The sequence below is a fragment of the Entelurus aequoreus genome, linkage group LG20 (genome assembly GCF_033978785.1).
Source record: "Entelurus aequoreus isolate RoL-2023_Sb linkage group LG20, RoL_Eaeq_v1.1, whole genome shotgun sequence".
NCBI lineage: Eukaryota > Metazoa > Chordata > Actinopteri > Syngnathiformes > Syngnathidae > Entelurus > Entelurus aequoreus.
In genome coordinates this window covers 24287654-24307136 of record NC_084750.1, presented here as the reverse complement: position 1 = coordinate 24307136, position 19483 = coordinate 24287654, and the positions used below count along the sequence as shown (strand labels likewise).

General features: G+C 36.0%; 2 protein-coding genes across 3 annotated transcripts in view; both read left to right on the top strand.

Annotated features, from left to right (window-relative positions):
- ano10a (anoctamin 10a) overlaps nt 1-6981 on the top strand; it is a 32558-nt gene extending 25577 nt beyond the window's left edge. For both annotated transcript variants that reach the window (XM_062029688.1, XM_062029690.1), the window contains exons 13-14: nt 4069-4186; nt 6348-6981. In XM_062029688.1, coding sequence (XP_061885672.1) covers nt 4069-4186; nt 6348-6364 — 135 coding nt within the window. In that variant the 3' untranslated portion in view covers nt 6365-6981. The remainder of the gene's footprint in view (nt 1-4068; nt 4187-6347) is intronic.
- Nucleotides 6982-10082: 3101 nt separating this feature from the next.
- Nucleotides 10083-19483, top strand: part of taf2 (TAF2 RNA polymerase II, TATA box binding protein (TBP)-associated factor) — a 62705-nt gene continuing 53304 nt past the window's right edge. Inside the window, exons 1-4 of the mRNA XM_062029687.1 lie at nt 10083-10432; nt 15773-15878; nt 15968-16022; nt 19021-19181. Coding sequence (XP_061885671.1) covers nt 15829-15878; nt 15968-16022; nt 19021-19181 — 266 coding nt within the window. The 5' untranslated portion in view covers nt 10083-10432; nt 15773-15828. The remainder of the gene's footprint in view (nt 10433-15772; nt 15879-15967; nt 16023-19020; nt 19182-19483) is intronic.

Here is a 19483-nt window from a genome sequence, read left to right as displayed (position 1 = left end):
GCGGGCCGCACTAACATTAAACGTTCATATTAAGGTGGGGGCCACACAATAACGTCTCGCGGGCCGCAATTGGCCCGCAGGCCGCATGTTTGAGACCCCTGCTGTAGAAGATAGTTATGTTACAGTAATCATTGCAAGAGTTAATTAAAGTATACATGGTATGGTATGGTATCAATTTATATGTGATACGTCATATAGCTTGTAGATTCTCATTTTTCTTTACATGTCCAAAAAGGACATGGCCAGGTTATGACATTATACACACATAAAGCACAGAACATGATTCAAACAAGATCCTTATTACATGCCTCGTGTAATAAGGTTGGGTATGCACAAAAACTTTTTCACTGCAAAGATGAGATGTAACAGGAGTGAACTGAACGTGGAAATGTTCGGTGCCTCACACTGTTATGATCTGGCAGCTCTGCTGCCGCCTATCTTCTGTATGTTGCAGCGACTGGTTTCTAGGTCACGGGGCGTAGCCACCTGCACGCACACCTGATACTCATTTCCTCCTGACTCCTTAAGCTCTCCAGTCCCTTCACTTGGCACCAGTAGATTTCCTGATGGTTCACCCTTCCGGTCGTGTACATTTTTTTCCTCACTCCTATTTGAGTGCTCTTTTTGTCATCAGAGTTAGATGTTAGTTGGAGTTAGATGTTCTTTTCCTAGCATATGTCCTTCCTCCTCAGCCAGAGCCAAAACTGCCTTTTTCCGCCTCCTCTGCTGGTTATTTAGTGCCCTCTTCATCTTCCCAACGGTCACTACTGCGTCCTTCAAGATATGTGTGGTTAACATTCCGACAAAGCCTCGGCATTGATTGATTGATTGATTGATTGATTGATTGATTGATTGATTGAGACTTTTACTAGTAGGTTGCACAGTGAAGTACATATTCTGTACAATTGACCACTAAATGGTAACACCCGAATAAGTTTTTCAACTTGTTTAAGTCGGGGTCCACTTAAATTGATTCATGATACAGATATATACTATCATATATACTATCATCATAATACAGTCATCACATTGAATTATTTACATTATTTACAATCAGGGGTGTGGAGGGGGGGGGATATGGACATCAAGTAGTGGACATAGAGAGAGAGAGAGAGAGAGAGAGAGAGAGAGAGAGAGAGAGAGATCAGAAGGCATAAGAAAAAGAAAAAGTATCTGCATTTGATTGTTTACATTTGATTATTAGCAATCCGGGGAGGGTGTTAGTTTAGGGTTGTAGCTGCCTGGAGGTGAACTTTTATTGCGGTTTTGAAGGAGGATAGAGATGCCCTTTCTTTTATACCTGTTGGGAGCGCATTCCACATTGATGTGGCATAGAAAGAGAATGAGTTAAGACCTTTGTTAGTTCGGAATTTGGGTTTAACGTGGTTAGTGGAGCACCCCCTGGTGTTGTGGTTATGGCGGTCATTTACGTTAAGGAAATAGTTTGACATGTACTTCGGTATCAGGGAGGTGTAGCGGATTTTATAGACTAGGCTCAGTGCAAGTTGTTTAACTCTGTCCTCCACCTTGAGCCAGCCCACTTTAGAGAAGTGGGTAGGAGTGAGGTGGGATCTGGGGTGGAGGTCTAGCAGTAACCTGACTAGCTTGTTCTGAGATGTTTGGAGTTTAGATTTGAGGGTTTTGGAGCTGCTAGGGTACCAGGAGGTGCATGCATAATCGAAAAAGGGTTGAACGAGAGTTCCCGCCAGAATCCTCAAGGTGCTTTTGTTGACCAGAGAGGAAATTCTGTAGAGAAATCTCGTTCGTTGGTTAAGCTTTTTGATTACCTTGGTTGCCATTTTATCACAGGAAAGGTTAGCCTCTAGAATGGAACCTATGTAGGTGACCTCATCTTTCCTGGTGATAACAATGTCACCTACTTTTATGGTGAAGTCATTGACTTTCTTAAGTTTGATGTGGGACCCAAACAGGATGGATTCTGTTTTACCCAAGTGTATGGATAGCTTGTTGTCAGCGAGCCAGGTGCAAGTTCTACAGAGCTCAGCACTGAGGATTTTCTCCACCTGTGACTTGTCCTTGCCGGATACCAGCAAGGCAGAGTCATCCGCAAACAAAAACAATTCAACCTCAACTGGTTGGATAGTGGTCCTCCAGCCAGCCTCTCTGTACTCGGTGGCCAACTCTGTGTATTTGGCCTTCTTCCTCTCAAATACAGCCTCAATCCCTTCCTCCAGTGGAATCGTTAATTTGATGAGGTGCACCGACTTTGCGTCAATGGACCAAACAACAATGTTGGAATGAAGAGATGTAGTGGTGATCTCTGTAGGAAACTGAAGTTGTCTGCCGAGGTCAACCCCTCATGTCCCACTCATGACCAGAAGAAAAGAGTCTTGGTGTTTCCCTTGATCTGGTGTATCTCTGTTTTCCACCTTCCATGACAAAGCTGATGTGGTTCTCTACTGGTGGTGACTTCTTGTTGTCTTGGCGGCACCTCTACAGCACTTTGGCTAGTTTCCTATGGACCTGGTCGTGGCGCCATCTGTAGCGTCCCTGAGAGAGTGCAGCCTGACAAGGCTTGTGTTCCGAGTCTTGCATAGGTAACAACATTCCTTGTTTTCAAACCACTGGTAGAAGTTGTGAGGGCAGGGAACTGTGTCATAGGTTGACCGAATTAGGAAGCTAAGCCTTGCCTCTTGAGTTTTCCATAATTCTGACCGGCTGATGTTCAGGTTGGTAACTCCCTCTCAGGTTGTCTAGATTACTTGTCACACAGCGTTTATATTGTGCGATCTTCCTCCATCCTTGTCACCTCTGCCACCACCATCTCCTTCCTCTCCATGCGGTTGGCTTTTGACCAGAAACGAGGGGCGTCCCCCCATCTCAGTCCTGCTTTTCCTACCTGGACTCTGCCAACAATCTCCTGGTGTTGCAGCTGAGCAATGGCTCGATTGACTTCAGTTTGAGCATTCCACTTTCGGCCTGAAGAGACCTTTGCGTTCGTGTTCCTTACTAATTGATCAGTGGACTCGCTTAGCTCGAGAACCAGCCTAGTCTTTTCTTGCATGCAGCCCAAACATCTGAATTTTGTTTGCCTACGCCGTTTTCTGGATTTGAAAGTATGCCATTTTTAGTAGGACATCCACGCAACTCTTAACACATGAAGCCCAGGTATGTAAAAGCATGCCGTCTACTGTACATAGTTAGAATGACACGCTCCAGTCACACACAGTCCCATTACAAAGCGTTTATGACCACAGCAGTGTCACGGCCCGGGCGCCACTCCGGCTGCAGCAGGCGGCTGCATTCAATCGGCAATCAATCAGCACTCTACACACCTGTCGCTGATAGCTTCCTGGGCTTCTTAAGCCAGTACAAACCTGCGTTCCGGGCCAGAACGTAGCGACCTGTTCTTGTACACAGCATTTCTCCGTTCCCGCGTCACGAGCAGTGTCTCGTCTCCCTGTATTCCCTCTGGTTCCCTGGCTTCCTCATTGGTTCTCGACCACCCGCCTGTACACGGACTCTGACGCCTCGCTTCTGCCCTTGACCTCACGCCTGCCCACGGACCTCCGTGCTTGCCTTGCCCCCTTGGACTTCCGCACCTCGCTCAACACTTCCGGTAACACTCTACAGATACTCGCTACACATAGTCACACACATACACATTTTGGATTAGTTTCACACTCCATTCTATTGTAAATATATAATAAATATAGAGCTTAACGACGTCCTGCATTGTGTTCCGTCTTCTTTCCCTTGTACCGTAACAAGCAGGTAGCATCAAATCAATTTGTCTTTGAAATGATTGAATGTGTAAAAAAAACTTTCATATTAGCATTTTTAGCTGTCTCATTAGCTGCCTTTGCTATGAGTGAAAATTTTAATTCAAAATAAAGAGTGTTATTGCAGAGGGAACTCATCAATTCAGAATGTAAAACACACCAAAAAGTGTGTTTTTTTGTTTTTGTTTGTTTGATTGTTTGTTGTAAGTTACAAATCAAAAAGAGTATTGAGAATCTAGATGACATGTCAATCAAAGCAGACAAGAAATCCTACTGGTGAATTTGAATGAATTTCTGATCTCCGATTTCTAATCTCTGATTCCAGCATGGACTGCTGGCCTTCAAGTTCATCCTGACTTTCCTCATTCCAGATGTTCCCAAACACATCCAAGTCAAACTGGATTGTCTGGACTTTGCATCAGTGGAAGCCCTCAAGAAAAAAAGTAAAACCACCGCTACCACTATGAGTACCACTACTACTATGAGTACTCCTACGACTAGTACTACTTACAATCATGTCACACACGGTACAATTCCCATGTGTACTTCATAGTTACTTACTTGATTGATTCAATAACTAATTAAAACAAAAAGGGCATTCAATTCTTGCTATGCTAACATGCTATCATGCTACCATTCTAGCATGATAGCATGCTATGCCCATGCCATTTTGTGCGAATTTTAATCATGAAAGTATCATCATTGGGGCAGTTTGGATTAGATTAGATTAGATTAGATTATATAGAAGTGTATGGCCCTCAGGAAAAGTATTATTTTTGATTCTGCTGAGTGGTCATATACCCATGCTATATACATACATACATACACTACCGTTCAAAAGTTTGGGGTCACCCAAACAATTTTGTGGAATAGCCTTCATTTCTAAGAACAAGAATAGACTGTCGAGTTTCAGATGAAAGTTCTCTTTTTCTGGCCATTTTAAGCATTTAATTGACCCCACAAATGTGATGCTCCAGAAACTCAATCTACTCAAAGGAAGGTCAGTTTTGTAGCTTCTGTAACGAGCTAAACTGTTTTCAGATGTGTGAACATGATTGCACAAGGGTTTTCTAATCATCAATTAGCCTTCTGAGCCAATGAGCAAACACATTGTACCATTAGAACACTGGAGTGATAGTTGCTGGAAATGGGCCTCTATACACCTATGTAGATATTGCACCAAAAACCAGACATTTGCAGCTAGAATAGTCATTTACCACATTAGCAATGTATAGAGTGTATTTCTTTAAAGTTAAGACTAGTTTAAAGTTATCTTCATTGAAAAGTACAGTGCTTTTCCTTCAAAAATAAGGACATTTCAATGTGACCCCAAACTTTTGAACGGTAGTGTACATACATATAATATACATTTTTCATTTATAAAACCAATACAATATATATATATATATATATATATATATATATATATATATATATATATATATATATATATATATACATATACATATGTAATATTATTTTTATTTTTTATTTTTTACCTCCCATCAAGTCTGGTCCCGGGGACCCAGAAGGGTTTTAGATTGTGTGCATTAATATTTAAAAATGTGTACACTACATTTGAAATTGTGCACATTATATTTAAGATTGCGTACATTACATTTCAAATTGTGTACATTACATTTTAAATTGTGTATATTATATTTAAAATAGTCTACATTACATTTCAGTTTCAGTTTATTTCGAACATTCATACAATACAATGTAATGCATCACATATTTCCAGTTGTTTCATTACAGCACGTCCGAAAAGGAGTAGGAAAAAGCAGAGCTTATTTAATCCTATCCCTTTTAAATCATGAATATTATATTAAAACATGTGTACATTACATTTTAAATTGTGTACATTAGGTTTTAGATTGATTGATTGATTGAGACTTTTATTAGTAGGTTGCACAGTGAAGTACATATTCCGTACAATTGACCACTAAATGGTAACACCCGAATAAGTTTTTCAACTTGTTTAAGTCGGGGTCCACTTAAATTGATTCATGATACAGATATATACTATCATCATAATACAGTCATCACACAAGATAATCACATTGAATTATTTAAATTATTTACAATCCGGGGTGTGGAGGGGGAGGGGGGGGGGTTAGGTTTGGTTGTTATCATCAGTCATCAACAATTGAGAACAGAGTGTGCATAATACTTAAAATTGTGTACATTTAAAAGTGTGTGCACTGCATTTAAAATTGTGTACAATATATTTAAGATTGTGCACATTACATTTTAAATTGTGTACATTCAATTGTAAAATGTCAAGTTTGGGCAAAAAAATGTTATTAGCACATTTTAATGATGACAAATTGTTCGTATGTTAACATTTGTCAACTCATTGAAACAATTTCAACATCCAACCATTCAACTAATTCCAAATATTCACGCTGTTTATTTGTCATAATACCAAAATTCCACTTTTTTTTTTCTCTACACTTTTAAATTACGCAAAATGATTCATCTTTAAATAATCAGGATGGCATCACCAATTTAAAATCAGTTGATGTTTTTGGCTTTTTAGCTTTTTATTAAAAGACGATATCGCTCAAATGTGAATTTGAAATGTTTTGTTTTGTTTTTCAGAAAATGCTTCAAGTTAGTTGAGTTCCCAAAGAGTGAAAGTGAAGAGCTGGAAAATCTGCCAAAGAAAACAAAGACTTCAAACGTATCGCATCTTCAAGTGTGTATTAATTGTCAAAAGTCGACCTTCTGTTTGTTGTTAACATGGAAGGAGGTCAAAAAGTGTACAAGATTGACCCAGAAAACACAAGTGCCACCATAATGACCAGATTTGATGTACTGTAGCGTGGTAGGCCCAAGTAGTCATTAAAAACAAGGCAGGTGTATATTTAGTAGCAGGAAGAACAATGTTCTTTTATTAGCGACGGGAAGGGAATTTCAAAGTGCAACATTCTGCTTTTCTTTTTTTAAGTTTGTCAACACCTCTTCTATGCATGAGAATGAGTCAAAGAGTCTTTGTTTCCATCTTGTGTTGAGCTATTTAAAAAGCATAATGTGGAATAAATGAACATAAATCAAACTAATTGTCCAGTCCCACATTGATAGCATTAAAATGTCGAAGATACACTTCTCAAAAGTAAAACAAATCTATCCTTCTGCAATGAATTACGGGTTAACTACAAACAAGGTGCGATTAATCACCATTAAATATTTTGATACTAAGAGAAAGTTACTTTAAGGCCAAACAGCAATTATTGTCGATTTAACATATTATCTACATTTTGTGTTCTCATGTCTGAAAGTTGAACAGTCTTTGTAATAAAACCTTGTTTTATTTGATTTCTCGAACATCAAATTATCTCTTTATGTGCCAAATTCTATGTCCATAAATATCGATATTTAAAAACTCCTCAAACATAAATGTTTTTTTAGTGACTTTTGAAATCCCCAAATGTACAAATTCTACTATTTTTTTCTAACTGTGAAACTAAAAAGCTTCAAAACTTTTTTTATCTGCTACTTTTATTTCCTTTATGTTTGCTTTTCTTTTCTTTTTGCTGCCATTTTTTTACAGCGTGAACTGGAATGTGCTTTTAACTGTTTGTGGGAATAAGGTGTAAAACATGGACGCCTGTTGACGCCACTCCAAAGAATAGTCCCCTCTTAAATCGATAAGAAAGTCATATTTTTGGGATAAAAAGTCGAAATTAGGAGATGAAAAGTAATATCCCTTTTATTTATATAGCACTAATTAACAAGAAAACTGTCTCCAGAGTGCTGCCAATAAAGAAGAAACAATAAAAGTAATCAAATTACGAGCATTTAAAATGAAAGAAGTAAACAATAAACAAACAAATAATAATAATAGAATAAAATACATCAATAAAATAGAATAAAACAATAAAAACAAATCAATATAATAGAATAAAACAATAAAAGACACAGAGGACCACGAGACTCACGCCGATTTAAAAGCCAGAGAATAAAAGTGGGTTTTAAGATGAGGCCGAGAAAGTTATGAGCTAAAAAATCTAAATTGTGAGATTAAAAAACATGAAATGAGAAATCGAAATTTTGAGATACAAATTATAGGATAAAAAGTTTAATTTATGAGATACAAAGTCATAATTATGAGATAAAAAGTCAAATTACCGAGATAAGAAAGTCATATTTATAATATAAAGTTGTTATGAAAATGTCATAATTATGACAAAGTCTAAATTATGAGAAAAACGTCAATTGGAGATTTAAAAAAAAAAAGTCGAAAAAAGTTATTAAAAGTCATAATTTTAAGATAAAAAATCGAAATTATGAAAAAGCCATAATTATGATGTAAGAAAGTCTAAATAATGAGATGTAAATTGTGAAAAGTGATGAGATTAAAAATTGAAATTATGAGATTTAAAAAAATCCTAATTATGGGTTAAAACATCGAAATTATGACGGCGAAAAAAGTCACAATTATGAGATAAAAAGTCAAATTATGAAATTAAAAAGTAAACTGAGATGAAAAAAAAGGCGAAATTATGAGATAAAAAGTTATTAAAAGTCATAATTTTAAGATAAGAAATCGAAATTATGAGATACAAATTATAGGATAAAAAGTTGAAGTTATGAAATACTAAGTCATAATTATGAGATAAAAAGTCAAATTACTGAGATAAGAAAGTCATATTTATGATATAAAGTCGTTATGAAAATGTCATAATTATGAGATAAAGTCTAAATTATGAAAGAAAAGTCATGACATTTTTAAAAAGTCGGAAAAAAAGTTAAGTCATAATTTTAAGATAAAAAGTCGAAATTATAAAAAAGTCATAATTATGAGATAAGAAAGTCGAAATTATGAGAAGTAAATTGTAAAAAGTCACGATATTAAAAATTTTTAATTATGAGATTAAAAAAAACAATCATGGGTTAAAAAAAATCGAAATTATGAGGAAAAAAGTCAAATTATGAGATTAAAAAGTGAACTGAGATTAAAAAAAAAAGTCTAAATTCTAAGATAAAAAGTTGAAGTTATGAGATACAAAGTCATAATTATGAGATAAAATGTCTAATTACTGAGATAAGAAAGTCATATTTATGATATAAAGTCGTTATGAAAATGTCATGATTATGAGATAAAGTCATAAAGATTTTTAAAAAGTCGAAAAAAAGTTAAGTCATAATTTTAAGACAAAAAATTCGAAATTATGAAAATGTCATAATTGTGAGATAAAAAAGTCTAAATTATGAGAAGTAAATTGTAAAAAATCATGAGATGTTAATTATGACATTTTAAAAAATCAACTATGGGTTATAAAATAGAAATTATGAGGAAAAAAGTCATAATTATGAGATAAAAAGTCAAATGATGAGATTAAAAAGTAAACTTTGAGATAAAAAAAAGTCGAAAGTATAAGATAAAAAGTTATTAAAAGTCAATTTTAAGATAAACAGTCGAAATGATGAAAAAGTCATAATTATGAGATGAAAGTAAAACATGAAATGAAGTAAAGTATGAGAGAAAAGTCATGAGATTAAAAACTGAAATTATGAGATACAAATTCATAATTATGGGTTAAAAAGTCGAAATTTTGAGGAAAAGGTCATTATTGACATAAGAAAGTTGAAATTATAAAATAAAAAGTCATAATTTTAAGATAAAAAGTTGAAAGTCATGAATAGATAAACAGTCATAATTATGAGAAAAGTCCTGATGATTATAAATCATAATTTAAAAAGTCTTAATTATAACAATTATCTCATCATTTTGACTTTTCATCTCATAATTTGGATTTTTAATCTTAAAATTATAACTTTTTATCTCATAATTTTGACTTTTTATCTTATAATTATGACTCACTATTGGAGTATTTATAAATTCATCTATTTTATTGGCGCAAACGGGCTTCTTGAGTAAAGAAAGGAGAGAAGAAGAACGGTCAAAAGAGTTTATGAAGAAAATATTAAAAGAGATGCTAAGAAAAAAATTATGAAAGGAGTTTGAATTCAATGTTGAAGTTAAGAAGCTTTGTAATATAAAATAGGAGATTGAAAAAGGAAATAGGAAAAGTGAAAGAAGACATATTTTATATATAGGAATATACAAGGATATATACAGTCGTAGTCAAAAGTTTACATACACTTGTAAAGAACATAATGTCGTGGCTGTCTTGAGTTTCCAATCATTTCTACAACTCTTATTTTTTTGTGATAGAGTGATTGGAGCGCATACTTGTCGGTCACAAAAAACATTCACGAAGTTTGGTTCTTTTATGAATTTATTATGGGTCTACTGAAAATGTGACCAAATCTGTGTAAAATATACAAATAATTCACAATCCGATAGGTGGCAGTAAAACACTGATATCGTTTGTATCCGCCCTAATTCGAAGAAGAAGAAGTAAAAACAAGAAGAAGAAAGACTTCCGCTGTTTGTTCAAACAGACATCGTTAATTATTATTATTTTTTATCATTTAGCTTTTACAGATATAGGTTTACATTGTGGACAAAACATTTTATTTTTAAAGTTATTTAAAATGTGAGGCTTCTACTCTTTAAATGGCTGTTGTTTGCGGGAGGTGACGGCGAAAGCATCGGCATGGCTTCATGTATGACTTTTCCTCCAACTTTTAAATAATATCGATGAAAAATAGATGGATGAGTTTATCATGGCGACGTCTAAGAAGACTGTCAAGAAACGCATCTTTTAATCGAACAGGTATGGAATCATTTTCTTTTTTTTGACCCATGTTTTCTTTTCTAATAGCTCGGACCTTCTGCAGCAAATCCTCAATATCCCAGCAGGCACAAGACATTAAAACAACGTTGAGAACTTGTAGAATTAGGTCCTGACGTCGAAACAACATGCTTTTTGGCAACGTTTAATCAATGTTGCGTTCTGTCGTTGATTTGACCATTGAATTTTGGTCATTTCCCAACCAATTTTCTACAACACAAATACAACGTTGCGATAACATGCTTTTTGACAACGTTTCATCAATGTTGCGTTCTGTCGTTGATTTGACCATTGAATTTTGGTCATTTCCCAAACAATTTTCTACAACACAAATACAACGTTGTAACAACATGCTTTTTGACTGTGGTTAATCAATGTTGCGTTCTGTCGTTGATTTGACCATTGAATTTTGGTCATTTGGCAACGTTTAATCAATGTTGCGTTCTGTCGTTGACTTGACCGTTGAATTTTGGTAATTTCCCAACCAATTTTCTACAACACAAATACAACGTTGAAACAACATGCTTTTTGACAACGTTTAATCAATGTTGCGTTCTGTAGTTGTCTTTGACCGTTGAATTTTGGTCATTTCCCAAACAATTTTCTACAACACAAATACAACGTAACAACGTGCTTTTTGACAACGTTTAATCAATGTTGCATTCTGTCGTTGAGTTGACCATTGAATTTTGGTCATTTCCCAACCAATTTTCTACAACACAAATACAACGTTGAAACAACATGCTTTTTGACAACGTTTAATCAATGTTGCGTTCTGTCGTTGATTTGAACGTTGAATTTTGGTCATTTCCCAACCAATTTTTTTACAACGCAAATACAATGTTGTAACAACCTGCTTTTTGACAACATTTAATCAATGTTGCGTTCTGTCATTGATTTGAACGTTGAATTTTGGTCATTTGGCAACGTTTAATCAATGTTGCGTTCTGTCGTTGATTTGACCATTGAATTTTGGTCTTTTGGCAACGTTTAATCAATGTTGCGTTCTGTCGTTGATTTGACCATTGAATTTTGGTCATTTCCCAACCAATTTTCTACAACACAAATACAACGTTGAAACAACATGCTTTTTGACTGTGGTTAATCAATGTTGCGTTCTGTCGTGGATTTGACCATTGAATTTTGGTAATTTTCCAACCAATTTTCTACAACACGAATACAACGTTGAAACAACATGCTTTTTGACGACATTTAATCAATGTTGCGTTCTGTCGTTGATTTGACTGTTGAATTTTGGTCATTTCCCAACCAATTTTCTACAACACGAATACTACTTTGAAACAACATGCTTTTTGATAACGTTTAATCAATGTTTCGTTCTGTCGTTGATTTGACCATTGAATTTTGGTCATTTTCCAACCAAGTTTCGACAACACAAATACAACGTTGAAACAACATGCTTTTTGACAACGTTTCATCAATGTTGCGTTTTGTCGTTGATTTGAACGTTGAATTTTGGTCAATTCCCAACCAGTTTTCTACAACACAAATACAACGTTGTAACAACCTGCTTTTTGACTGTGGTTAATCAATGTTGCGTTCTGTTGTTGAAATGACCATTGAATTTTGGTCATTTTCCAACCAATTTTGTACAACACAAATACAACGTTGAAACAACTTGCTTTTTGACAACGTTTAATCAATGTTGCGTTCTGTCGTTGATTTGAACGTTGAATTTTGGTCATTTCCCAACCAATGTTCTACAACACAAATACAACGTTGAAACAACATGCTTTTTGACTGTGGTTAATCAATGTTGCTTTCTGTCGTTGATTTGACCATTGAATTTTGGTCATTTGGCAACTTTTAATCAATGTTGCGTTCTGTAGTTGATTTGACCATTGAATTTTGGTCATTTTCCAACCAATTTTCGACAACACAAATACAACGTTGAAACAACATGCTTTTTGACAACATTTAATCAATGTTGCGTTCTGTCGTTGATTTGACCGTTGAATTTTGGTCATTTCCCAACCAATTTTCTACAACACAAATACAACGTTGAAACAACATGCTTTTTGACAACGTTTAATCAATGTTGCGTTCTGTCGTTGTCTTTGACCGTTGAATTTTGGTCATTTCCCAAACAATTTTCTACAACACAAATACAATGTTGTAACAACATGCTTTTTGACTGTGGTTAATCAATGTTGCTTTCTGTCGTTGATTTGACCATTGAATTTTGGTCATTTGGCAACGTTTAATCAATGTTGCGTTCTGTCGTTGATTTGACCATTGAATTTTGGTCATTTCCCACCCAATTTTCTACAACACAAATACAACGTTGCAATAACATGCTTTTTGACAACGTTTCATCAATGTTGCGTTCTGTCGTTGATTTGACCGTTGAATTTTGGTCATTTCCCAGCCAATTTTCTACAACACAAATACAACGTTGAAACAACATGCTTTTTGACAACGTTTAATCAATGTTGCGTTCTGTCGTTGTCTTTGACCGTTGAATTTTGGTCATTTCCCAACCAATTTTCTACAACACAAATACAACGTTATAACAACATGCTTTTTGACTGTGGTTAATCAATGTTGCTTTCTGTCGTTGATTTGACCATTGAATTTTGGTCATTTGGCAACCAATTTTCGACAACATAAATACAACGTTGAAACAACATGCTTTTTGACAACATTTAATCAATGTTGCGTTCTGTCGTTGATTTGACTGTTGTATTTTGGTAATTTCCCAACCAATTTTCTACAACACAAATACATTGTTGAAACAACATGCTTTTTGACAACGTTTAGTCAATGTTGCGTTCTGTCGTTGTCTTTGACCGTTGAATTTTGGTCATTTCCCAAACAATTTTCTACAACACAAATACAACGTGGTAACAACATGCTTTTTGACTGTGGTTAATCAATGTTGCTTTCTGTCGTTGATTTGACCATTGAATTTTGGTCATTTGGCAACGTTTAATCAATGTTGCGTTCTGTCGTTGATTTGACCATTGAATTTTGGTCATTTCCCAACCAATTTTCTACAACACAAATACAACGTTGAGACAACATGCTTTTTGACAACGTTTAATCAATGTTGCGTTCTGTCGTTGTCTTTGACCGTTGAATTTTGGTCATTTCCCAAACAATTTTCTACAACACAAATACAACGTTGTAACAACATGCTTTTTGACTGTGGTTAATCAATGTTGCTTTCTGTCGTTGATTTGACCATTGAATTTTGGTCATTTGGCAACGTTTAATCAATGTTGCGTTCTGTCGTTGTCTTTGACCGTTGAATTTTGGTCATTTCCCAACCAATTTTCTACAACACAAATACATTGTTGAAACAACATGCTTTTTGACAACGTTTAGTCAATGTTGCGTTCTGTCGTTGTCTTTGACCGTTGAATTTTGGTCATTTCCCAAACAATTTTCTACAACACAAATACAACGTTGTAACAACATGCTTTTTGACAACGTTTAATCAATGTTGCGTTCTGTCGTTGATTTGACCATTGAATTTTGGTCATTTCCCAACCAATTTTCTACAACATAAATACAACGTTGTAACAACATGCTTTTTGACTGTGGTTAATCAATGTTGCGTTCTGTCGTTGATTTGACCGTTGAATTTTGGTAATTTCCCAACCAATTTTCTCCAACACAAATACAACGTTGAAACAACATGCTTTTTGACAACGTTTCATCAATGTTGCGTTCTGTCGTTGATTTGACCATTGAATTTTGGTCATTTCCCAACCAGTTTTCTACAACACAAATGCAACGTAACAACATGCTTTTTGACAACGTTTAATCAATGTTGCGTTCTGTCGTTGATTTGAGCGTTGAATTTTGGTCAATTCCCAACCAGTTTTCTACAACACAAATACAACGTTGTAACAACATGCTTTTTGACTATGGTTAATCAATGTTGCGTTCGGTTGTTGATTTGACCATTGAATTTTGGTCATTTCCCAACCAATTTTCTACAACACAAATACAACGTTGAAACAACATGCTTTTTGGCAACGTTTAATCAATGTTGCGTTCTGTCATTGATTTGACCGTTGAATTTTGGTAATTTCCCAACCAATTTTCTACAACACAAATACTACTTTGAAACAACATGCTTTTTGATAACGTTTAATCAATGTTTCGTTCTGTCGTTGATTTGACCGTTGAATTTTGGTCATTTCCCAGCCAATTTTCTATAACACAAATACAACGTTGAAACAACATGCTTTTTGACAACGTTTAATCAATGTTGCGTTTTGTCGTTGATTTGACCATTGAATTTTGGTCATTTCCCAACCAGTTTTCTACAACACAAATACAACGTTGAAACAACATGCTTTTTGACAACGATTATTCAATGTCAGGTTGTGACGTGGGTCCGCCGTTAGACTTCCACGTTTTTTCAATTAACAAATACAACTATTTTGCAATGTTGTGTAGAAGTCAGTTCTGAATAAATTTTAAAAAAGGATAATCAATGTTGTATCAATGTCGCAGCTAAGTTTGAAGCGACTGGGATGAGAATCACACCTCCAAGTCCGAGTCCATGGTTCTCGCCCGGAAAAGGGTGGCGTGCCATCTCCGGGTTGGGGAGGAGACCCTGCCCCATGTGGAAGAGTTCAAGTGCCTCAGAGTCTTGTTCACGAGTGAGGGAAGAGTGGATCGTGAGATTGACAGGCGGATCGGTGCGGCGTCTTCAGTAATGCGGACGCTGTATCGATCCGTTGTGGTGAAGAAGGAGCTGAGCCGGAAGGCAAAGCTCTCAATTTACCGGTCGATCTACGTTCCCATCCTCACCTATGGTCATGAGCTTTGGGTTATGACCGAAAGGACAGGATCACGGGTACAAGTGGCCGAAATGAGTTTCCTCCGCCGGGATAGGGTGAGAAGCTCTGTCATCTGGGAGGAGCTCAAAGTAAAGCCGCTGCTCCTCCACATCGAGAGGAGCCAGATGAGGTGGTTCGGGCATCCGATCAGGATGCCACCCGAATGCCTCCCTCGGGAGGTGTACAGGGCACGTCCGACCGGTAGGAGGCCACAGGAAAGACCAAGGACACGTTGGGAAGACTATGTCTCCCGGCTGGCCTGGGAACGCCTCGGGATCCACCGGGAGTAGCTGGACAAAGTGGCTGGGGAGAGGGAAGTCTGGGCTTCTCTGCTTAGGCTGCTGCCCCCGCGGCCCGACCTCAGATAAGCGGAGGAAAATGGATGGATGGATGTATCAATGTGTTGTGCCTGCCGGGATATATAACATTGTATTACCATGTACTAATTTATGATGATCATCAGTTTTTATAACATTGTTTGACCACGTCATATTTTATTTACAAGGAGACTGTTGTTGATCACTGGATCTTCATTACAACGTCTGAAAAGAAGACACCAACATGAACAGGAAACGAGATAAAGGATTTGAGAGTCCACGGCCATTTAAATTATAAGTTGTTTTTTTTTACTATCAAAACATGTTCTTGCTTGAATAGAAGAGTTTTGTTCTAACGGTCTTTTGTTTTTGTTTTCTTGTACGACCCACCAGGTTGTGTGCATCAACAACATAAACTTCCAGAGGAAATCTGTCATTGTAAGTATAAAATGTTTATATTAATAAGTCAACTGTTCCTGCTACGTCGTGTTGGTATTTGTTCAAAACTGAGGGGGTAAAGCTTTACATTTTTCGTCTCGTAGAAAACATGTTATGATACATATTAGGGCTGGGTACAGTTCACAGTTGAACCAAAATGGTACAGATTCTCGGTACCTAAGAATCGATACAGGTACTCAACTCAATATTCGGTACTTTAGAAAATGAGCTGATGATAACTGTTGTCTTGTTGTTATATTTTGTTTTATTATTACATTTGTCAGTCTCATTTGCAAGTATGACATTAAAGTTGCAATTACAGATCAATCAATCAATCAATGTTTATTCATTTAGCCCTAAATCACAAGTGTCTCAAAGGGCTGATGCAAGTCCAAGACCTTAGATGGCAGTAGTGTATAGTTTATGGTAGGGTTTTAATTGGTGCGATATATAGCCGTTTTTTTTGTTTTTTTCTGTTGTCACCGGTATTTGAGTGACAGACATGTTCTGTTCTCCAATCAGAATTGTTGAGTTTGTTTGTCTCTCGTTCAAGCGGGGAGAAAAAGGTCTCACTCTGTGCGTCGCTCCCAGCACCTAAATGGGTTTAATTAACAGTAGGATTAACTGAACGCAGTGAGCGCTCTTTTCAGTCATTCACAATCTTTGTCTTGGCGGGCAGAGAGCGGGACTGCACGCTTAGAGTCGCGACTCACTAGTGAGGAGTTTTAATAGGAAAAAGTGTGGTTACAAAGCCAGATGTCCCATTGTGGGAATATTTCAGCTTCAAACCGGATGGGCAATATGAGCCCATCAACGCGGACGAATGAGCAAGAATGCTGTGATCGCCTGATGGCAACGAAAAAAAGACAAGGCCCGACCTTGTGTCTTCCTCTAGGAACAAAATACATTTTAAGATGTTTTATTCAAGTTAAATTTTTGCTTACAGAAATGACTCCATTTTTTTGATGATTTATTTTGCATTACAAAGTTATTTACCTTCCCATTACAGTACAAAGGTAAAAAATTCTACAGTAGTGAGGAATAAAAGCGCATATCATTGTAAATGGTTACTTGCATTATTATTATATTTTATGATTGCATTGCATTATAAACACTGTATACTTTTCAGTGGTTATTTATTCAGTTTAAGAGCATGATGTCGACAAAAGCTCTGAGTTTGTCCGCGTAAAGCCAAACATTTCTTCAAGTAAATTACTGCATATTGTTCTAATGTGTGGCACCTTGAGACGAGAATATGTTGATTGATGGTCTTAAAAGTTACATGTCTTCCTTCACTCGTTATTTTTGCAGTTTTGTGCAATTTTATGTATGAAATATATCAATTGCAAATCGAATCGGAATCGCAATTTTAGAGAGAAAAATCGTAATTAGATTTCTTCCTAAAATCGTGCAGTACGCTTTACTTGTTGTTTTCACAGTTTTATGCATTTTTATGTACAAAATATAAAAATCGTAAATCAAATTGCAATTTTGGAGAGAAAAATCAAAATTAGATTTTTTTTTCTCAAAATCGTGCGACCCCTTCACTCATTATTTTTACACTTTGATGCATTTTCATATACAAAATCTAAAAATCGTAAATCAAATTGCAATTTTGGAGAGAAAAATTGCAATTCAATGTTATCTCCAAATCGTGCAGCCCTAGTTTTTTTTTGTCGTGCCCTAAGAATGTTAATACTGTAAGAATTGTACTTATTACGGATCAACAGTCCGTAATACCTGGGTTTGGTGAATTTGTGTTGTGTATAACGTCATGCCCGGTTCCCAACTTTTCACACTTTGGCACTTTTCACAGCAGCACTGAAAGCGGACTCAGCTAAAGTAGCATTAGCAATTTTACATGGCGATTTCAACACCTTCATAGTTGTAGATTTCATTAACAAATTTGGAGGTGTGGAAACTGCCATGTAAAATTGCTAATGCTATTTTAGCTGAGTCCGCCTTCGCCTAGTGCCAAAGTGCGAACAGTCTGCAACTGGGCGTAATGTCCCGCGCAACCCAAGTACCTTAACATAGCACAGTTGGATTTTACGTGACTCGGTGTCCGTTAGAACCGGTGGGATTCAGTAGCCATCAGCCATACCTAAATACTTCAAAATTTTGTAAAATAATATTTATCATTAAATAGCTTGAGAGTTGCGTCCTTTCTTTACTCGTCAAGATGAGAACAACAGCGAAGCACACTCTCCCCCCTTCGCAATAAAAGCGCGGTGCGCCACATCCGGTTCGACTGCGCTAACAAATTAAAGGTTTCAAAAAAGTACCTTACACAAGTGTAATGTACTTAAAAAACACTTATTGATACATTTCCACAATTTTTATGCTTTGACCTAAAATACTGGTCAAAATTGTCCGAAGATGTATTGCACCAATACACTTAAATTAATTAGGGAACATTTTATAACATTTAATTTGACACAAAAAGCACACACTCGATTGTAAAGTATGCGTAAAAGGTCAAAAACAGAATTAAAAACAATTAAACAGAAAAACTGAATTTGATTGTTTTTTATATTTCTATTGTTTTTTAAATGTTTTGTTATTGCTAATATTTTACTTGTTGTGGTTTATTTGTTACTAATTTATATATGTTTTTTTAGCTATATTTAAAGTTGAGTTTTGGGGATACAATGAACACTAATATTTTTTAATTAATGAATAATCGTGCAATTAATCGTGATTACAATATCAATCAAAAATAATCGTGGTTATTATTTTATTCACAATTGTTTAGCCCTAGTATGATGTTATAATTCCGTAATTAACTTTACCTAGTTGGGGAGGCGTGTGCTGTTGGGGGTGTTAATAATTATCATAATAATAATAGTAATAATATTATGTTTAAGTGTTTTCATGGCATGGTGAGCATATGTAATCATGTCAAACATATGCTAGTCAGTAAAGGGCTTGGTATATTTCCTGAATACATCAATGTAGTTCAGGAAATGATGAGTAACTGTGGTTTTTTTGTCTTTAGGGCTATGTGGAGCTGACAATCGTCCCTACAGTGGCCAACCTGAACAGAATCAAGTTGAACAGCAAACAGTGTCGCATCTACAGGGTGCGGATCAACGATCTGGAGGCCTCCTTCATTTATAACGACCCTACCCTGGAAGTGTGCCACAGCGAGTCCAAGCAGTAAGTACCTCAGCCTTCTTTTACTCTGAAGTATTTTTGTGCTTTGTGTCATTCGGGAATTCCTTTTTAATGGATACATTATTGTCAGGTTCAAACACTGATGACATATTTTAAACAAGACAAGAAGCAAGGAATTAAACAGAGACAGAATTAAATTTGGCTCAATGAGGATGAACGCGTACACCTGTACCCTTGTACAGTGTTCCACGCTCTGATTAAAGATTGTACGCCTCCTCTTTTATTTGGACTTTCCCTGATTAAATGGCAACAGCTATTTCTAAGGGAAGGGGGTCGTAAACAGC